The 16,857-nt window shown below is 45.0% G+C and overlaps 1 protein-coding gene across 1 annotated transcript in view; it reads right to left on the minus strand.

The window, feature by feature from the left end:
- Positions 1-16,857, minus strand: part of DDAH1 (dimethylarginine dimethylaminohydrolase 1) — a 65,237-nt gene that overhangs the window by 18,148 nt on the left and 30,232 nt on the right. Inside the window, exons 2-4 of the mRNA XM_064455443.1 lie at positions 3,061-3,160; positions 1,824-1,897; positions 1,105-1,224 (exon numbers count right to left, since the gene is read on the minus strand). Coding sequence (XP_064311513.1) covers positions 1,105-1,224; positions 1,824-1,897; positions 3,061-3,160 — 294 coding nt within the window. The remainder of the gene's footprint in view (positions 1-1,104; positions 1,225-1,823; positions 1,898-3,060; positions 3,161-16,857) is intronic.

The raw sequence follows: 16,857 nt of genomic DNA on the forward strand, positions 1-16,857 counted from the left end.
AGAGGCACAAACACCCTCAAAGCTTCACTTCAGGTAAAATCTCAGTTGTGCTTCACTGTTCTGGTGCCCCAGCCAAAGCTTCTGCCGCAGAGCATCAGTGCCTGCGGCTGTGCAGGAGCAGAGATGCTGACCTCTCGCGTAAGCTGTCTCGTTGCCTATGTGCATAACGATACTCATGGCCTCACACGTCTCTGCACCCACATCTCTGAAAAAAGCTTAATTTGGTAGATTTGCTCTGAACACACCCAGCAGGCAGGAAAGCCACTGAGTCCAGTGCAAACCACAGGAGCAATAAATATCTCCCACTGAGGATGATGGTGGTAGTACAGTGTTGACCTGCTACACAACTGATTACTGGTTTTTAAGTCTGTCAGCAAAGAGAGACCCAGATTCACAAGGCCTCTTAGGCCAAGGGCTCAAACCCACACCTCCCACTTTAAAGGCAAATGTTCAGAGACTCAAATTATCAGCAAGGCTGGGGTGTGACTAGTCTCCCTCCTTTCTGGTAAAGCCACACTGTTACGAGACCCTCATGGGACCAGAGAGGAAAAACCGTGACCAGGAGGGAACCTGACTTCACAGCCAGGTGATGGAGGAAGGAGGGATGGGGAGTCCTGGACTCTGGTTCGTGTTGCTGGAGTTACTTACCGATCTTATCCAGAAAGTCTACATGGCAAAACCTGTACACAGGTCATCTTTGCGATAGCTCTCCCTCCTCCTGCATGCCAGAACTTTTACTTCCCCTCTGGCAATTTTAAAAGCCTCATTTCCTCATGGCAACATCGGAAGTAAATATCTCCTGCTGCTCTGATGATACCTCCTTCCTTCCTCCTTCCTGTCACCAAATTACCACCTTTTTAGTCAACAAAGCTGTAAGTAATAACCTGCATAATCCATTTATTTCCTGAAGATAGCTGAAGCTAAAAGGATATCACTGTCCTCCTGCCTGATAGAAGCATTCTTTATGGTTTGCACATGCACGACATGTACTGATTTCCTCTTTCATTGATTTATATCTATTTTTAAAAATTCCTGCACCCTTGAGCAAAGATCAAAAATTAAAAAAACAAGTTTGCCGTTTAGAAAATTTTCTACGTGCTTTACCTTGAGGGCTTTCTGTGCAGCTTCACTTGATCCAATAGCAATCAAGTTTGGTCCAGCCATGCTGCAAAAGCTCTTCAGATGCAGAGAGTCATGAACAGGGACTGTGGAGACAGCGTAATCCTGTATGGGAGCAAAGAATGGTTGCTATTAGTATTTTTAAATTGTCCTCGTTCCATAATCATATTAAGACATTCCATAATTCATTTTACACTCTGCAAATTAACAATAGCAACGTATCCCAGGGCACAGTGTCAACTGTTTAAGTATGACATACCCCTCTGGACTACCTCGTCTTGCCTGGTACTGAAGTAAGATCCAGAACATGTTTCAAATATTACTATTGTTGCAACTGTAAAGAAATACATTAAAATGTGTAATTAAACACTATGTGCATGAAAAATCTCCAGGGACCAGCAATAAGAACATGTTGCCGATACATGAGAACATTAAGAACGTGAGTGTTGATATGCTCTCAAATAATAACAGCCTCCCACTATCGAAATTACTTTTATGCAGAGATCTCACATTTCAGATCCAACTTCAGCATTGGTCACTTTACAGGACGCTCAAACCTCTTCAGTAACTTGTGGTTTTTTTAGTTTTTAAATAAGTCCTAAATAAAGCACTTGAATATGACAAATGACTCAGCCAGCATAACTCTTAAATTGGTTCAGTGGGTGATAGCTTATATTTCCCATAGCATGAATTAATCCACAAACCTTAAATGTGTCAGCCAGAATTTCTGCACCACGTTGATTTGTCCGCCTGGAAAGACCCACAAAAAATTCTCTGCCTGCAATGAAAAAAATCAAAGGGCCAAACAGTTACAGCTTTTATTTTTTTAAGCCATCCAAAAAAATCACATCAGCTCCATCATCAAAACAACACATTTTAAAAACAGACTAGCTTTAGACGTTCTGAAGCAATCTTTCACGGGTATCATTTTCTTTCTTTCTTTTCTCAAGTTGAATAGTAAAACCGAAAATTCAGCTTAGAAGAATGCAACCTGCAATTGTGAGCTGATAATTTAGAGTAATTATCTTTTTCCAGAAGTCACGTTTCACCAGAAGCATAAATAGCTTCCTCTTCTAAAGCTCTGCAATGGTCATTGAGTCAGGAAAAAGAACAGCTGGGCTGGATTAGTACAGCACTGATTGACCATTTCCCCCTCCCTCTGAGATTTCCTCTGGTCTGGAAGGCAGCTCTGCAGCCACCGGCATCCTCCAGCTCCAGAGGAAATCAGTGCTGGATCTGCACTGCATTAGAAAGGCCTCCCTTCCCAGTTTGCCGCTTTTGAGACCCTTCTTTCCCCTTGGTGAACTAAGGCAAGCAGCCAGTCTACTGTGAAGCTGATCAAAATAAACAGGCTTATTCAGTACAGGCAGGGAGCAAGCATGTGTGCAGCCAATGTGAGAAAATGCCTAACGGGTTTAATGGCATAAAGAACACAGCCAGTATCTTCATCTTTGAAGTCAACCATGTGTATAAGTTGTCTAGCACATGACATCTGGCAGGCAACTCCACCACTTTCTCCATAAACTAAAAATGCATTTTTTGCATTTGATTCATTGAACTAGTGACAATCGCCTGCATCAAGCTTTTTACAAGTTCTGAAAATGAGCCTGGTGAACGTAGCTGCTTGTAATGAGAAATATGAAACAACTACAGGCAGTTGACTACTGAAAGCATTCCTCTTATTGGCACTTTACAAGCTAAAATAAAATTTGTATGCACAGTGCTGCTCTTTGTACTGTGTGTACTGCTGCTTCATTTATTCAGGCATTAGGCAGGACATTGAGGGTTGCATTGAAAATTCATCTCAGCTACCTTCGTGACATTTAGTAAACAACTGATTTAACAAACCGCACAAACGACAGTTTATTACGCAGATGACAGATAACATGCTGTGTTCTAGGCAGTCAGAATATGTAAACAGCAAATTCACCACCACTATACCTGTAAATAAGACATCTCCACCATCCAAGGTTGCATTTTCATCTACCATCTCTACTATATTGAGGTTGAGGCTTTCCAATACTCTCTTCATGGCTTCAACCTGTTCAAAAGAAAGTTGTTTAGAACATATTGTATCACTGAAAAACTTAAAAAGCCTACCAGAAATACATATCGTTAATAAGAATTAAAGTCCTTTAGCAAGATGGATAGCAGGGCCCTTTATGTCCCTGCCCAACGCAGTTCCTCAACTCTCTCCAGAGGCCTTTGTGGTCTGGAGGGGATCGGGTGTCTAATGGCTCTTGCCTTTGCACACAGGAACAATGCAGTGTCCAGAGGAGATGGATGAGGGATCCAAAACGTGTTAAGTCCGGTCCCTCTGCACAGTAATACCCTCTCTTGCAAATCACGTCCCTTGGACTTGAGCAGGAAAAAGGACCAGCAGGAGCAACGTTCTCTCAGGCTACGCTGCTCAAACACAAGACACGGCTCTACCAGCCATGGAGGTGGCAGCTCTACCCTGGGCCCCTCCTCAGTCATGGGGAGAAAGAAAATCCCAAAATCATTAAATATTCATTTTCTTTATAGTTTTGCGAGTTTACTGAGCACTAGTTGTCCTTGTACTTTTGAGCTACCTTGCTACAGAATTACAAGACCTTTCATGTCTGCATGTTATGTGGCTGGCTGCTGGCTGCAGAGAGCCTCACGCATGGCGGGGAGCCCAGGGCTGCCGAGCCCATTTCCTGCTAAAAGGAACTCATAAGAGGAGTGGGGAATGCAGCTTCAGTAAGTTTCATCTTTCCCAGTGAGGGCTGCTGAGGATGCCTAGAGCAGAACCTGTTCCTACAGAGGCTCACGTCATCGTCCATCCATAAGAGGGGCTAACACTTGCTATGTTCAAGCACCATTGTCTTAGTCCCTTGCAAGGCAAAAGAAGCACCTACACGCCACCAAACACTCACCAAAAGCTTATGACTACAGCTTACAGAATGTCGATACAAATATGAGCTCATCCACAGAAACCTGTGAACCTGACCCCACACAGCGGCATCTTTGTGTTTGGTGAAACCTCCTCACCATAGCTAACCAGAGGTGTCCAGCAAGCATTAACAAACATGCATGATGCAGTGAAGACCTGTTAGCTCTAATTTTTGCACATCCCACAGATCATTCATCCATTTAATGTGATAAATTAAGCATTTCTAGAAGAAACACAGGAAGCTAAGGCAGGTGACCACGTACCAACAGAAGCAACCCTTGCAGCCCTACTCTTGGGCTCTGCCAAACTATACCTGTCACAGCAGAGAGGAGATGTGATGGCGATTAGTCCTTCACCCTTGCTGTAGCAGCCTCAGAGCAATAACAGCACATGCTTTGGCTGTCATGCCTGCCTAAGGGTGGTGGCTGGCTTCAGGAATAAGGGAGGGGGCAGACGTGATCCACCTAAGCTCACTTTTTCATGACTCGGCTATGTGGCATTTGTGAGTCATCCCCTTAACCCCAAAGCCCAGACCTAAAAGGCAAGCGCAGGTCTCCATGGGCTGCCAGGACAGCTGATGTAGGTCTATAACAGATACACTGTGGGCATCATCTCATCCAAGACCCGTCTGCCCTCTGGAGGCGCCTCTTCAGCACATCCTTGCTCTCCAGTCACTTTACAGAAAGAACCTTGGACAAGCACGGTGCTAAAGTAGGTGCCTCAGTTTAAAGTTGAATGGGATGAAGGCAGGCCTTTCTGCCATCTGGAGAATGCTAATGGCTTACACTGCAACGCAGTACCTGTGAGCTTCCCGAGACTAAGGAACTCATCCTCCCCATGCAAAATCCCATTTAAGGCTTTGGCACGCAGACTGAAGCGAGCCTGCAGCATGCCCTTTACAATTATTAACACTTCTTTTCACTCCTGTCCTTCACTTGATGCTAAAATGACTTCAGGCTAAGAGTGACTCTTGGCACTCAAGAGTCTCCAGGATTAGTAGTAAGGCTTCATCTTTCTTGGTCTTGTTGCTCTTTCTCCAGTGATCTTTAAAATTAGATTTATAAGAAGGACTGGACCCATGTGATGTTTTAAAAATAAATGGGAAACAGCTGAGTTAATATTGGAAAACTATTATACAAAACCAGCAACATTTCATAACATCCGTGTGCCGATAGCAGAATGATTTCTTTTGCCTCTGAAGCCCAGTGGTTTTTACTGTGCAGGTGCTACGTGCTTAAGAGCCACTAGACCCAAAGAAGAAAACTATTGCTTAATATGGAGTAATTTAGTTGTGGCATTATATAAAAAGGTTCCCAATCCAAGAGCACGTAGACTCACTGTTTTGTGCCAGTGTGAAGCAGACAAGGAAACTCACGCCTGGGCGTAAGAACACCCTGACGCATGAGTACACCAGCCACAGGCAGTTAGAATAAATAAATATATCCATCAGATGGGGCTATTTAAGGCAGAAGGCCAAACCACAGGAAAAAAACAGGATTACCCAGCCTGTTGTGTGGTCACCTATCACCAGTTAATTCACCCTTCCAGCAGCTTCCAAAACCAAAACACCAAGAAAGCCCTTTCAGCAGACATGCTGCCGATCAGGTGCTCCCAGGGGCACTGTCTGGGCTTGCAGAAGCAGCCTAGCCAGCAGCTGCCCTGGCCGAGCACCCACTCTGCTCCTGCTCTCCTCCCTGATACTATGTCCCCACCAGTCTGGAGCATCAGCAGAGCTGCGGATGTTGCGGTGGCGGAGGACCACCCTACCCCCTTTCTGCAGGGAGAGCCAAAAGCAAGAGCTTCTCTGGACCACAGACCATCTGAGAGGGGTAACATGTAAAACCTGGGCAGCCCACAGAGAAGACATGAATGTCCCTCCATGTGTCGCCAGGCTGCGTGCAGACCTAACAGGGCCAGGAATTGAGCAACGAATATTGCAAGCAAGCTACGCACACTAGCTAGAAAATTTGTGTCTGTTAACGGTTTAATAAACTACTTAAATTTCTGAAGGGAACAGAAAAGCAGCCTGCACCTTGGGTGGGTGAGGAGGGCTGAGGTGGTACGAAAGCCTGAAGGTGGATCTGCCTGCGAGAAGACGTGCTTGTGACCAGAGCAACAAACACTAGTTGCAGAGGTTCCCTTCAGCAGGTGGGAAACCTGCTTTTTCACCTGAGCATTGAAACCACACAAGACGCTTGCACTGTCCCGAGAAGCAACTCGCAGGCAGTTGCAAAGGGCTGCAGAGCTTCCAGGGGAGAGGCAGGGAGGGAGGCAGCAGCACGTCACATCCCCAGGCCAGAATGGCCAGTTAATTACACTTGTACTAGAATACCGATTAAGTGCCTAGCTAATGCGAATAGTGGAAGGTAATGCTGACTTTGGATTTGTGATTTGAGTCATACGTATGTTTTAATCACCAGCTGCTGATTACCATTTAACCACGAGGTTACATCAGAGATGCCTTGAATTGTTTGTTTAGTTTAATTTATAGGAGTTGATGCAGCTGTAACACAGACATTAAGGACAGTTATCAGAACTATAAAGTTGTCCAAAAGCACAGAAAACTAGTTTGATTTGCTTCGTGATTGTTCCAGGCTTCGAAGATATTTATAAGACGCTCAAGATGTTTTTCCCCACCAGTTGAGCTCATTTTAGCTGATGAACCCAAATTTAAATAAAATGACTGCCATATAAATAGCTGGATCTTTTTTCCATGATGGGTGTTAATGGATTCAAGCCTACGGTTCAATGTTTTGCACAGGGTTTTAAACAACCAGTAGAAATTCCTGGAGTTTTAATTGGAAAGTGCTGTTCACACATCTGGTGACATATGCTAGGAATATCTTTCAATATCCATTGCTTGTACAAAATAGAAGTCTCAAGTTACTGTTTGTTTTCTATGGGCAACACCAGGAACTTCATTCAGCAGAAGCAGAAATTCAAAGAGGAGCACAAAGCAAGACAGACAAGATCAGAGGGAAGACTTGACATTATTAAAAAGGCAACTGAAAAAAACCCAAACTTATAAATACAGGATTCTGGAAAAAAAAAAAAACAAAAACAAAAATGAAGAGCCCAGCTGCTTTTGCATATACCTGAGTTCCCTGCATGGGGGATGAGCACAGACTCACATTACCGCCACCATGTCATCTTTAAAGCCATCCTGTGCCAGTTCTGAGTAGGTTCTCCACCATAGCGTGTCCATGGTACATGTTTGACACATGACCATCTTGGAAATAGCGTACTGCATCATTCAGAGTTCAGGTTAGTATGTGGTAACAGTCCACACAAATAGTTCAAGTGTCTCATCACTGCGAAAGGGAATCGAGAGCTTGGCTCCATCCTTAAGCCTTCTCACATCAGGAAGGCTTGTGCCACCTCCCAGCAGAGCTCCTTCCCCGGAGAGAAAGCTAGACACAATCTCTAGCTAAGGAGGGACAAGTGATGGGTTTGATTTTACAAAGGCCTCTATCCTCCTCATATTTTATCCTTCCCAAACAACTGTTATCTGTTTTTCTGAAGCATGGAGTCTTAAAACATACTGGTGAGATTTCATAATGAATGAAAGACTAATTCACAGAGCTGGCTTTGATGTATGAACAAATAACCACCTCTTGTTTTCTTTTCCAGGAGAGAACTGAAAAAAGGTGGATGGAGAAAGTCCTCTGTGAAGCCACAGTTACCCAGGAGACACCAGTAAAATACACAAAGTATTTGGAAATGACCTGACTGTAAGTATATTCACTATGGAGAAGACTTACTGCTTCCTTTTTTTCATAAGTAGCCAAAGGAAAAGTCACCTTCCATCACTTTATCGCCTTTATTTGAAAACTAAAACCCCAGGTAGTCAGAATCAGAGCACACAAAGAAAACACTCATCTGTATCCTTTAAGATTTCTGTATCGTATTATCTCAGGTCAGCTCCAGGTTTGTAACATGATATTGGGTTTTATTGTAAATGTACCCATTAGTACATCAGTTGAGTGTTAAAGCGTCTATGCTTTGTGTAGTGATATTTTTTCTAATAAGCACATTCCTGGTGTGAGACGGGATGTGTCTAATCCACAGCAAAGCTGATTGAGAGACAATGGGCTCCAGCCAGCTCAGCTCTGTTTCAAGGAAAGAGGACAATAACTGCGTTTGACATTTATAAGAATCTAATTTCCTTGTGCTTTAAAAATGGAGCTCATTACCCTCCGGACTGGTGCCTTCCAGCAATTACTGTAACTGATGTGGGGGGATTTTTCCTCCTCTACATTAAGTATTTTATGCACTCTAAACGGAGGCTGCTTCCTAAATTATTTACTGGTCTTCTGTGCACTAACCATGTTACGGGATTTACGTTATTGACAGTAAGAAGGAAGTGATCTTTTCAAAAGACAGTGGAAACGGGGAAGTGATTTTGTAAGCCACGGGCTCACCCCTGCCAAGAGCAGGGCAGCTTTTCCCCCGGGTGCCAGGGCTGGGTGGCAGGGCCACAGCAAGGTGCCACTGAGGCTCCCAAATGCCCCATGGGCAGGGTCACAGCTGGGGCTCAGCAGTTGTTGTGGATGGTACCAAATCAGGCATCCCCTAATGACTGCAATTACCCAGCCACATTCACCTCCGAGCTCTGGGTGAAAGGGGGAAGATGTCTGCAGACCTGTTTTGAATGAAAGGACGCAGAGAGATTCAGAGAACAGAAAGACCATCCAGTGACCCAGAGATTAAATGAAGTTTCTAAACCAGCAGAGCTCAGCTCTAAGTGCTAACAGCTTGCTTCTCCAGAGACTGACCACAGCCCTAACAAAAAGGGTTCTCAGCCCAAGACACACTACTGCACTGTCTCCTGAAATTTTACATCCACTACCAATTTCTCTGGCATGGTAAATCACAATTATTGTGTTTCAGTCTCCACTTCATTGTGTTTTAAACTGTCATTTATAGCCGTGCACAGCAAATGTCAGACTTAATATATGCAGAAGTTAGACTATGGTATCTCCGAGGTGACTATTTCTGGAGCCATTAGCTTCGAGTTCACAAAGTGCCACTGTCAATATATAATGCATTTTTCAGCAAGGCTCTGAGTGAAGGCTATAAATAGAGGTGGACAAATCCAGGGCCAGGAAAGGGTAGACTTCAGTTTTGCAAAACCAGATAGCAGTGTTGGTCACAATCCAGGTTCTTGCCTGTCTGAACCTGCTCCATTTGGAGATGAGGAAAGTCTGTCTCCTCTTGACAATAAGCATTGCCCTTCTGGGATTGCAAAGGCTTCAAAGAAAATAAGGCAGCACTGTAATAGCTTTGAGGTTTTTGAGAATAAAACCCCTCTACTGGTTGTTTTCTTGCTTTAAGCAGGTCAGATACACATTTAGAGTGATCTCAGGAATTGGTGGGACGTGGGTTGTGGCAGAGTTTGACTCCTGCTCCCAGTATTGATACCAGAAAAGGCCCAGGCTCTTGAGAGGTCAGCAGGGAAATGGGGGAAGAACAAGACATTCCTGCACTGCTATTCAATTCAGATCACACTGTGTGTGAAGTGCAAGACAAGTAAGGTCAGCTCTGTCGCACAAACAGCTGCCAGCCCAGCCTGGTAAGGATGCCCTGTACCTGCCATTCCTGCCCCTGCCAGCTGACAGACCACAGTTTGCTTTGGCAATCAATCCCCCCTTTCAACCCACACAGGGCCTTTGTATCCACCCCATTGCCTCTCTCAGGAAGAGGAGAGAGGGTGAAGACTGGCAGCAGCCTGGCCAGCTGCTCAGCAGCACGCTCCTGGATGGTGTGGGTGGATATGCTGCTCCCAAGACACCCAGACAAACTGCAGACTGCTCAGTTCAGAATGATGCAAGCATGACTTCTTCAAACTAGGCTGTGCATCATGACATGTGGAAAGCAGAGCGTTACGTCAGAATACCAAGACAACCCTTTCTGGGAGTTTCAGTTGATCCTACCTTGCAGCACTCTGCCAACATGCAGCTCCAGGCCCAGGTACTTACCCAGATGACAGGGCAGTTGCACTGTAGCATCAGTCAGACTTGCAGTGCTTCAGTGGCTGTGCAAGAGTGCCCACCAACTCCACTCTCTGCTGGGACACGCAGCGCTCCTTCCACCCTGCTTGGCCAGATGTGCTGTCCGGCATGTACTCAGCACTGCTCATCCTCAACCATTTTTCGTCAAACAAGGCCACAGAGGGCCAAGAAAGAACACCGAAGGATGCCCAAGCCATGTCCCCAAGCAGAAGATAACTTATTATTTGCTCCTGATATGCAGGATCCCACAGCAATGCTTTCAGCTTGCGGCTCTGAGACAGTTTTACCCTTACCCAAAGCTCGCACCAAGCAGGAGCAGCTTTGGGGGCATTTTGGGTAGTTTATGAACGATGGAGTTCAGAAACTGTTACACGGGCAATTACTCCATTCATTATTGCCCTCGCTGCTAATTATGGATCCAAACCCACTTACTGCCCTACTACTGAAATAGTCATAAATGGCGTGGCCTAGAGCCAACATACCTGGTGCTGAATGTCCATTGCCCCTAGAGAGTGACCCGAGGTCAGGGCGAGTACAGCACCACTAGGGATTAATGGGGAAGGGGAAGCATGGAAAGAGCTGGACCAGGGGCAGCACAGACAGGGACTGGCATATGGAAGAGGAGCAGAAAGAGGCAGGTGGCGTCCAGGGCTTCTTGTCCCAGAAAATGTTCTTGGCAGTGCAGGAGGGGAGCGCCAGCTTGGTCAGTCTCAGGAGGTCAAGCAGCAACCTTTTCTTTGGGTACACGCAGTTAAAAAACAATTAATCTGGGTGTCCTTGGAGCATGTTGAGTTTTAATAGCTAAGCAGAACAAAAGCACATGAGAACAACTCTACATGGCTTACCAGCAGTAAATCATGCCCGAGTTTCCCCTTCCTCTCTTCCACCACTTAGCATTTAAAGTACAGGGACATCATTTCCCACAAAACAGGAACGAACAACCTGCTCACTTGCTACAAGAAGTTGGCTGAAATTTCAACCTACAGCAAGTGGAAATAATTTCAATCAGGTATAAAAAATTCACAGAAAAGAAAAAGGATGATCAAAATGATGGAGATTTAAAGTCGCTAGAAGAAAAGTCTCACTAATATCCACTAGGCATACAATCAGGTTAGTGGAAAAGTTTAAGCAGCATGAATGCATTGGTACAGAAAAACAGTGAAGATTTTGCCGGATAAAGATGATGACATGAAATTTAAGTCGGATGCAGGCATGCTGAGAAAGTAACGTTCTAAATACTTTCTGCTTACAATTACAAAATGATCAATTGTTAAGCATTGGACAGAGAAATATATTCCATTCTGCCTGGACATGCACAGTGGGCCAAGAATGCACCTGGATAAGCCAAGCATTCATTATCTCCCAGACACTCAATATCCCATAATACCTCCAGTGGCTGCCAGCTCCTTGTCCACTCTTGACCACACGCCATGTGCCCCATTTCACAGCTGAAAGGTATTTAAAATTCATGAAGCCTGTTGAAAGCTCGACTGTCACATTCTGCTCATTCCACAGGGTATGGGAAAACTGCGCAGAAGGGACATTTCAGCCGGGGCTATTATGGCTCTTGAATAACCAATATTCCATTAAATTGCTAATAAACCCACTTGAAGATAAGTTGATCACAATCGAACCATACAGTAGCATTCCTTTCCTTTAACTCCGAGTTGTCAGGTTTCACTCTGTACTGTACTACTGTTTCTGTGCCGTTTGTTCATGCCTTGACACAGAGCATTCAAGATACTCACTTTGTCCCTGGTAATCTAAATGCCCTATTCTAAAGAGGCTGAAAGATCTTTGGCAAGGATAATACTCCGCTTATTTTAAGGTAGGGAACTCTCTTCAAAGGAAAACCTACACTAAAGAAGTGAAAAATAATTATACCTCAACTGGGGTATTTGGGGATTTGTAACTTCTTGAACAGGAACATAGTGGTAAATGGTACGAGCACCTCCCCCCTTCCCCAGCACCCAGTCAAGCTTGGTATGGTCTGAATTTTCAGTTGAGTTTGCAGTTCAGCAACCCATTTCATTCTCCCTCCACCAAATCTTACTTCTACCAACCAAGATAAATATCAAAAACTTTGAAACACCCTTCAGGAGTGTTATTTTGCATGAAATGGAATTTGCTTAGATTCCTCAGTTAATTGTCGAGCTGCTGGCACACCTGCTGTTGCCTTCTGATCTTGCTGTGTGCACATGTCATTGTGCCAAAACAACTCAAAATTCTGTAATTTCAAGCACTGAAAAGCATGTCAATCTCAATCTCCTTCTTGGAAGGGGATTTAGAAGCTTCAATTCTATATTAACTAACCCAATACTGCAGAAAAGCAGCTCCCACCCCAAGCTGTCACAGCAGGACCCCAGGAGCTATCATTACCACTCAGCTCTTAACTCTTCCCATTGCCTCTCCGAGGCATGTGGGAACCAACCTGAAGATTTCAGTGGCACAAATGGCTGAGGACCATCACTGGGAAGATTTGGCCCCATCTAGTCTGTCTCATGGACAGCCATGGACAAGATCCAGTCATTGCCACCAGGTCCCCACTGCCCCATGCTGATGATGAGAACAAAGGAGAAGCAATTGCTCATGCAGATGCCAGCCCAGCTTGAGGAGCAACAACCATCATAACAGGCAAAAAGAATATTTTTCTTCACATTGAATTCACTCAATAACTGGCCTTTCACTGAGGAGCATCTGGTTGCTCCCATGTTATTTTATAACAAGGGCCCTACAGGCAGAGGTTATACTAACCCAGCATTTTTTCCCCTCTAATAATAGGTTTCATTCATGCTTTCAGAGAAGTTGACTTGTCTGTCTTATTTTAGCAAAGCTAACACATCCTGCAAGAGTACCCTGAAGTGTCTAGACATATATAACAACAATAATGGTAGAAAATGTAAATTTGGATTATTTTCCATCTCCCAGCTAGTTTCAGTAAGGTTTCCACTGCCGGGTAAGAAAAGTGTCATCCCAGTAGGATTACAGAAGTTTGCTGGTACACATGAAATGGGATTAAATCCTTGAAGACACACCAACAGTTTTACATAGTCAAAAATACATGTCAATACAAATAAGCAAACTGGGAGTCATCAATTGACCAAATCGGCCATCACAGTGCTAGATGGGACATTTCAACCTGAAAATTACCTTTGGCAGTCTAATACTGTCCTGACAAGTTTTAATAAATTCTTAAGCTTGAAGAAAAATATGCAGTAAGCGTAAGCAATTATCCATCTCTGGTTACTGTTCCTCGAACTCAAACTGACAAAGGTGAAGAAAGAGCCAGCTTTGCTAGTCCTGTTTCTGCACCAATGTCTCATTTGACGCTTGCAGTCGTAAGGAAGAAATGAGAATCATAGAATCATAGGATCGTTAAGGTTGGAAAAGACCCTTAAGATTATCGAGTCCAACCGCCAACCCATCACTGCCAAGCCCACCACTAAACCATATCCTCAAGCACCACGTCTACCCTTCTTCTAAATACCTCCAGGAATGGAGACTCAACCACCTCCCTGGGCAGCCTGTTCCAGTGCTTGACAACCCTTTCGGTGAAGAATTTTTTTCTAATGTCCAACCTAAACTTCCCCTGGTGCAGCTTAAGGCCATTTCCTCTCATCCTATCGTTTGTCACTTGGGAGAAGAGACCGATCCCTGCCTCGCTACAGCCTCCTTTCAGGTAGTTGTAGAGCAATACGGTCTCCCCTCAGCCTCCTCTTCTCTAGACTAAACAACCCCAGCTCCCTCAGCCGCTCCTCATCAGACTTGTTCTCTAGACCCTTCACCAGCTTCGTTGCCGTTCTCTGGACATGCTCCAGCACCTCCATGTCCTTCTTGTAGTGAGGGGCCCAAAGCTGCACACAGTACTCGAGGTGCGGCCTCACCAGTGCCGAGCACAGGGGCACGATCACCGCCCTGCTCCTGCTGGCCACGCTATTCCTGATACAAGCCAGGATACCATTGGCCCTCTTGGTCACCTCACCTGAGCACACTGCCGGCTCACGCTCAGCTGGGTGTCAACCAACACCCCCAGGTCCTTTTCCTCCAAATATAGCAGTGAGCACTAAAACACAAAGAGCACATGAAAGATACAGCAGTTGGTGCAGTCTCTCTGCACATTTTTAAGAGGTAGAAACTTTTGTATATGCAGTGCCCTGCTGTTCCTTGCAAGCTCACCAAGCGTTCAGGCAGCTGCCTGCAGTGCTGGGCAGAGAAGAGCCTCTATCCCTGCCACACTCTCGCTGCACGCTCTGCAAGCACAGAAAGGGATGATGCCACCTCTCAGGCTGCTTTGCCAGGACATCCCTCACCCTCCTGTGCCTCTAGTGACAGAAGGATTGCAGTACAAGCTCTCTTCTCACCTTTTGCATTTTTAAGCCATAAAACTCACAGCCAATATTTCATTTTAAAACATCAACAAGTGTAGTCAGACTACCTTCATTGTAATGTACGTTACATTAACATGATCCTAAGAAAACACAGCTTCTACTTGTAAACCAGCCTGCTCATGCCCTGCTTCCCCTCGCTGAAGTCTTGAGGGACTCAGGAGACTGTTGCTCAGTAAAATTACTAGACCAGAGCCATAGAACGAGAAGTTTATGGCGATTAAACCTCCCATGTCACAGCACAGAGTCCTACTGCCCAAGAGGGGACAATGACACACCAGATGCAGAACCGTGCCCTCAGCTCTGAGGATGGAGCACAGGAGCCTTCCCAAAACTGCTCCAAAACCTCACCATCATAACTGCTGTGAAAGGCACCCGAACGCCCCATGATCAAGCACCAACATCACTGAAATTGTGAATTTCTTGTTTATGACAGACATGTAAATGCTTGGGAAAAGGCAATAGCCACCTGCCTTTCGTGCAGTGATGTTTCACCCAGACAAAAAGGGCACGTGTACTAACTCTGATCTCCAAAGCCCTTATCTATGCAACAAATATTAAGTACAAGCTGAAGCAAGTCCTTTAAAGTCCTGTTTGCATTTAATTACCTTGAAGTCTATAGGAGTTTCAGTGCATTGACATTTCCACCCCCCCCCCCAACAATTTCTGCAATACAGGCACAAGGATAAAGGATTTAAAACATTTTCTGAAGATGCAGCACAGCAACACACATCATTTTAATACTCAATGATAGATGAGTACTGATCAAGTTTAAAACCAAAACCTAGATTAGAATACTAGGGTTTTTTTTTAAAATGAAATTGCTTAGGAGTGATTAAGTTCAAGTCATAGTCCTCTGAGGTTTGAAATGACAGTGCTGCTTTGACCACCTGCAAGTATCATCAATATAACTCCACACAGATTTGCCAGGAGAACATGTAGTTGCGGGTGGGAATTTGAGTCAAACCTGAACACAGGTCCTGAGCTCTAGGCAGGCGGCAGAGGATGAAATCCTGGCCCCACTGAAGCCAGAACCCCTCCCACCCAAAATGTCCCTTGACATTTCATACAGTAAATGCAGAAATACACACGTCAGCATGCCTACAAGTTAAGCACTTTAAGAGCACTAACAGTTGCAACGTGGTTTGTTGTGTTGCTCCTTTCCCTGCCAAACAAGCTGCTACACACTTTCACATATCCTGAGACCATATTCTTCAAGAGAGCTAAATATTGTGTTCAGCTAGAAAGTGCAATGAAATTGGGGGTGGTGATGGTGGTGTTACATTTTCGAAAGAAATATTTCTTTGCCATGTGTGCAACTCTTACTACTGCACTTTGCTACTGTGTAAACATCTTCCCCTGCACATGAATAAAATACAAATGGATTTAAACAAAGGGAATCCAACACACTTGTAACACACAGGGACAGAGGGGAAAAATGAAAAGCAAAATAACAGCTAAGTAAAAAAGTACCGTTCAAAAATTCTACTTAATTAAAGCTCTTCTAGTAGAAAGACACTTCAGATGTGAGACTCCTAACCCAACCGACATGCTTTTGCAAACAGAGCCGTCTCCCCTTCACTCGCTCACCAATCCCACCCATCAGGCACTGTGCTGGAGACACAGCTTCTTTGGTATCTTACTACTTTGTCTTAGGAACAGTTACTTTGGCAAGGGAAATCTCTCTCCGCAGGCTTTTAAATGCACCTTAGAAATTAGGGTTTCGCTTCACATATTATTTAATAAGAGCTACTCTGAAGGAGGAGTAAATCCAGTAAGAACTCTTCCCAGCTGCGCTGTACTGGGCTAATTGGATTTGATGACCTACAATTCTTAATTACGCCTCCTGTATCTGAGGCAACCCATGCCCGTGTTTCACCGCATCCAAGCCAGCGCCCTTCGCAGAGCAGCAGCGATGCTCCCAAGGGGTTACGTGCCCGCGCACCCGAGCTCTGCCCTCCTGCCCGCTGCCAGCTCTGCGTGCATGAGGCACCACCTTAGAGGACGTGGTGATGCCAACATCCTCCCAACAAATCCCCTGCTCAGAGCAATACCTGCCTCGCAGGAGCCTGGCCCAAACCCACCACCACACAGAGCTAACGGCAGCAGCGCGACTGATGGATGCAAGGCAACAGCAGCCCATTTCCAGACTCACGTGGGAATAGGGAGCACGTCTGCTGGAATAACAGCCAAGAGTCAATGATACAGCAGACTCCAGTATTACTTTATAGTCAGCCTAATGGCTTTTCCTTTCTCTGCGCAGTTCTACATAACTTCACTGCCATACAGAAATAAAGGTAAATACTGAAATTTATAAAATTATAACTAAATGGAAACTATTACCTCACCAGATGCTATCAACACCACCGGAGGTGTGGAAGTAACCTGACAGCTTGTAACTGCAGCGCTCCCAGACAAAGGCGAT

Source organism: Phalacrocorax carbo, chromosome 6, assembly GCF_963921805.1.
Source record: "Phalacrocorax carbo chromosome 6, bPhaCar2.1, whole genome shotgun sequence".
NCBI lineage: Eukaryota > Metazoa > Chordata > Aves > Suliformes > Phalacrocoracidae > Phalacrocorax > Phalacrocorax carbo.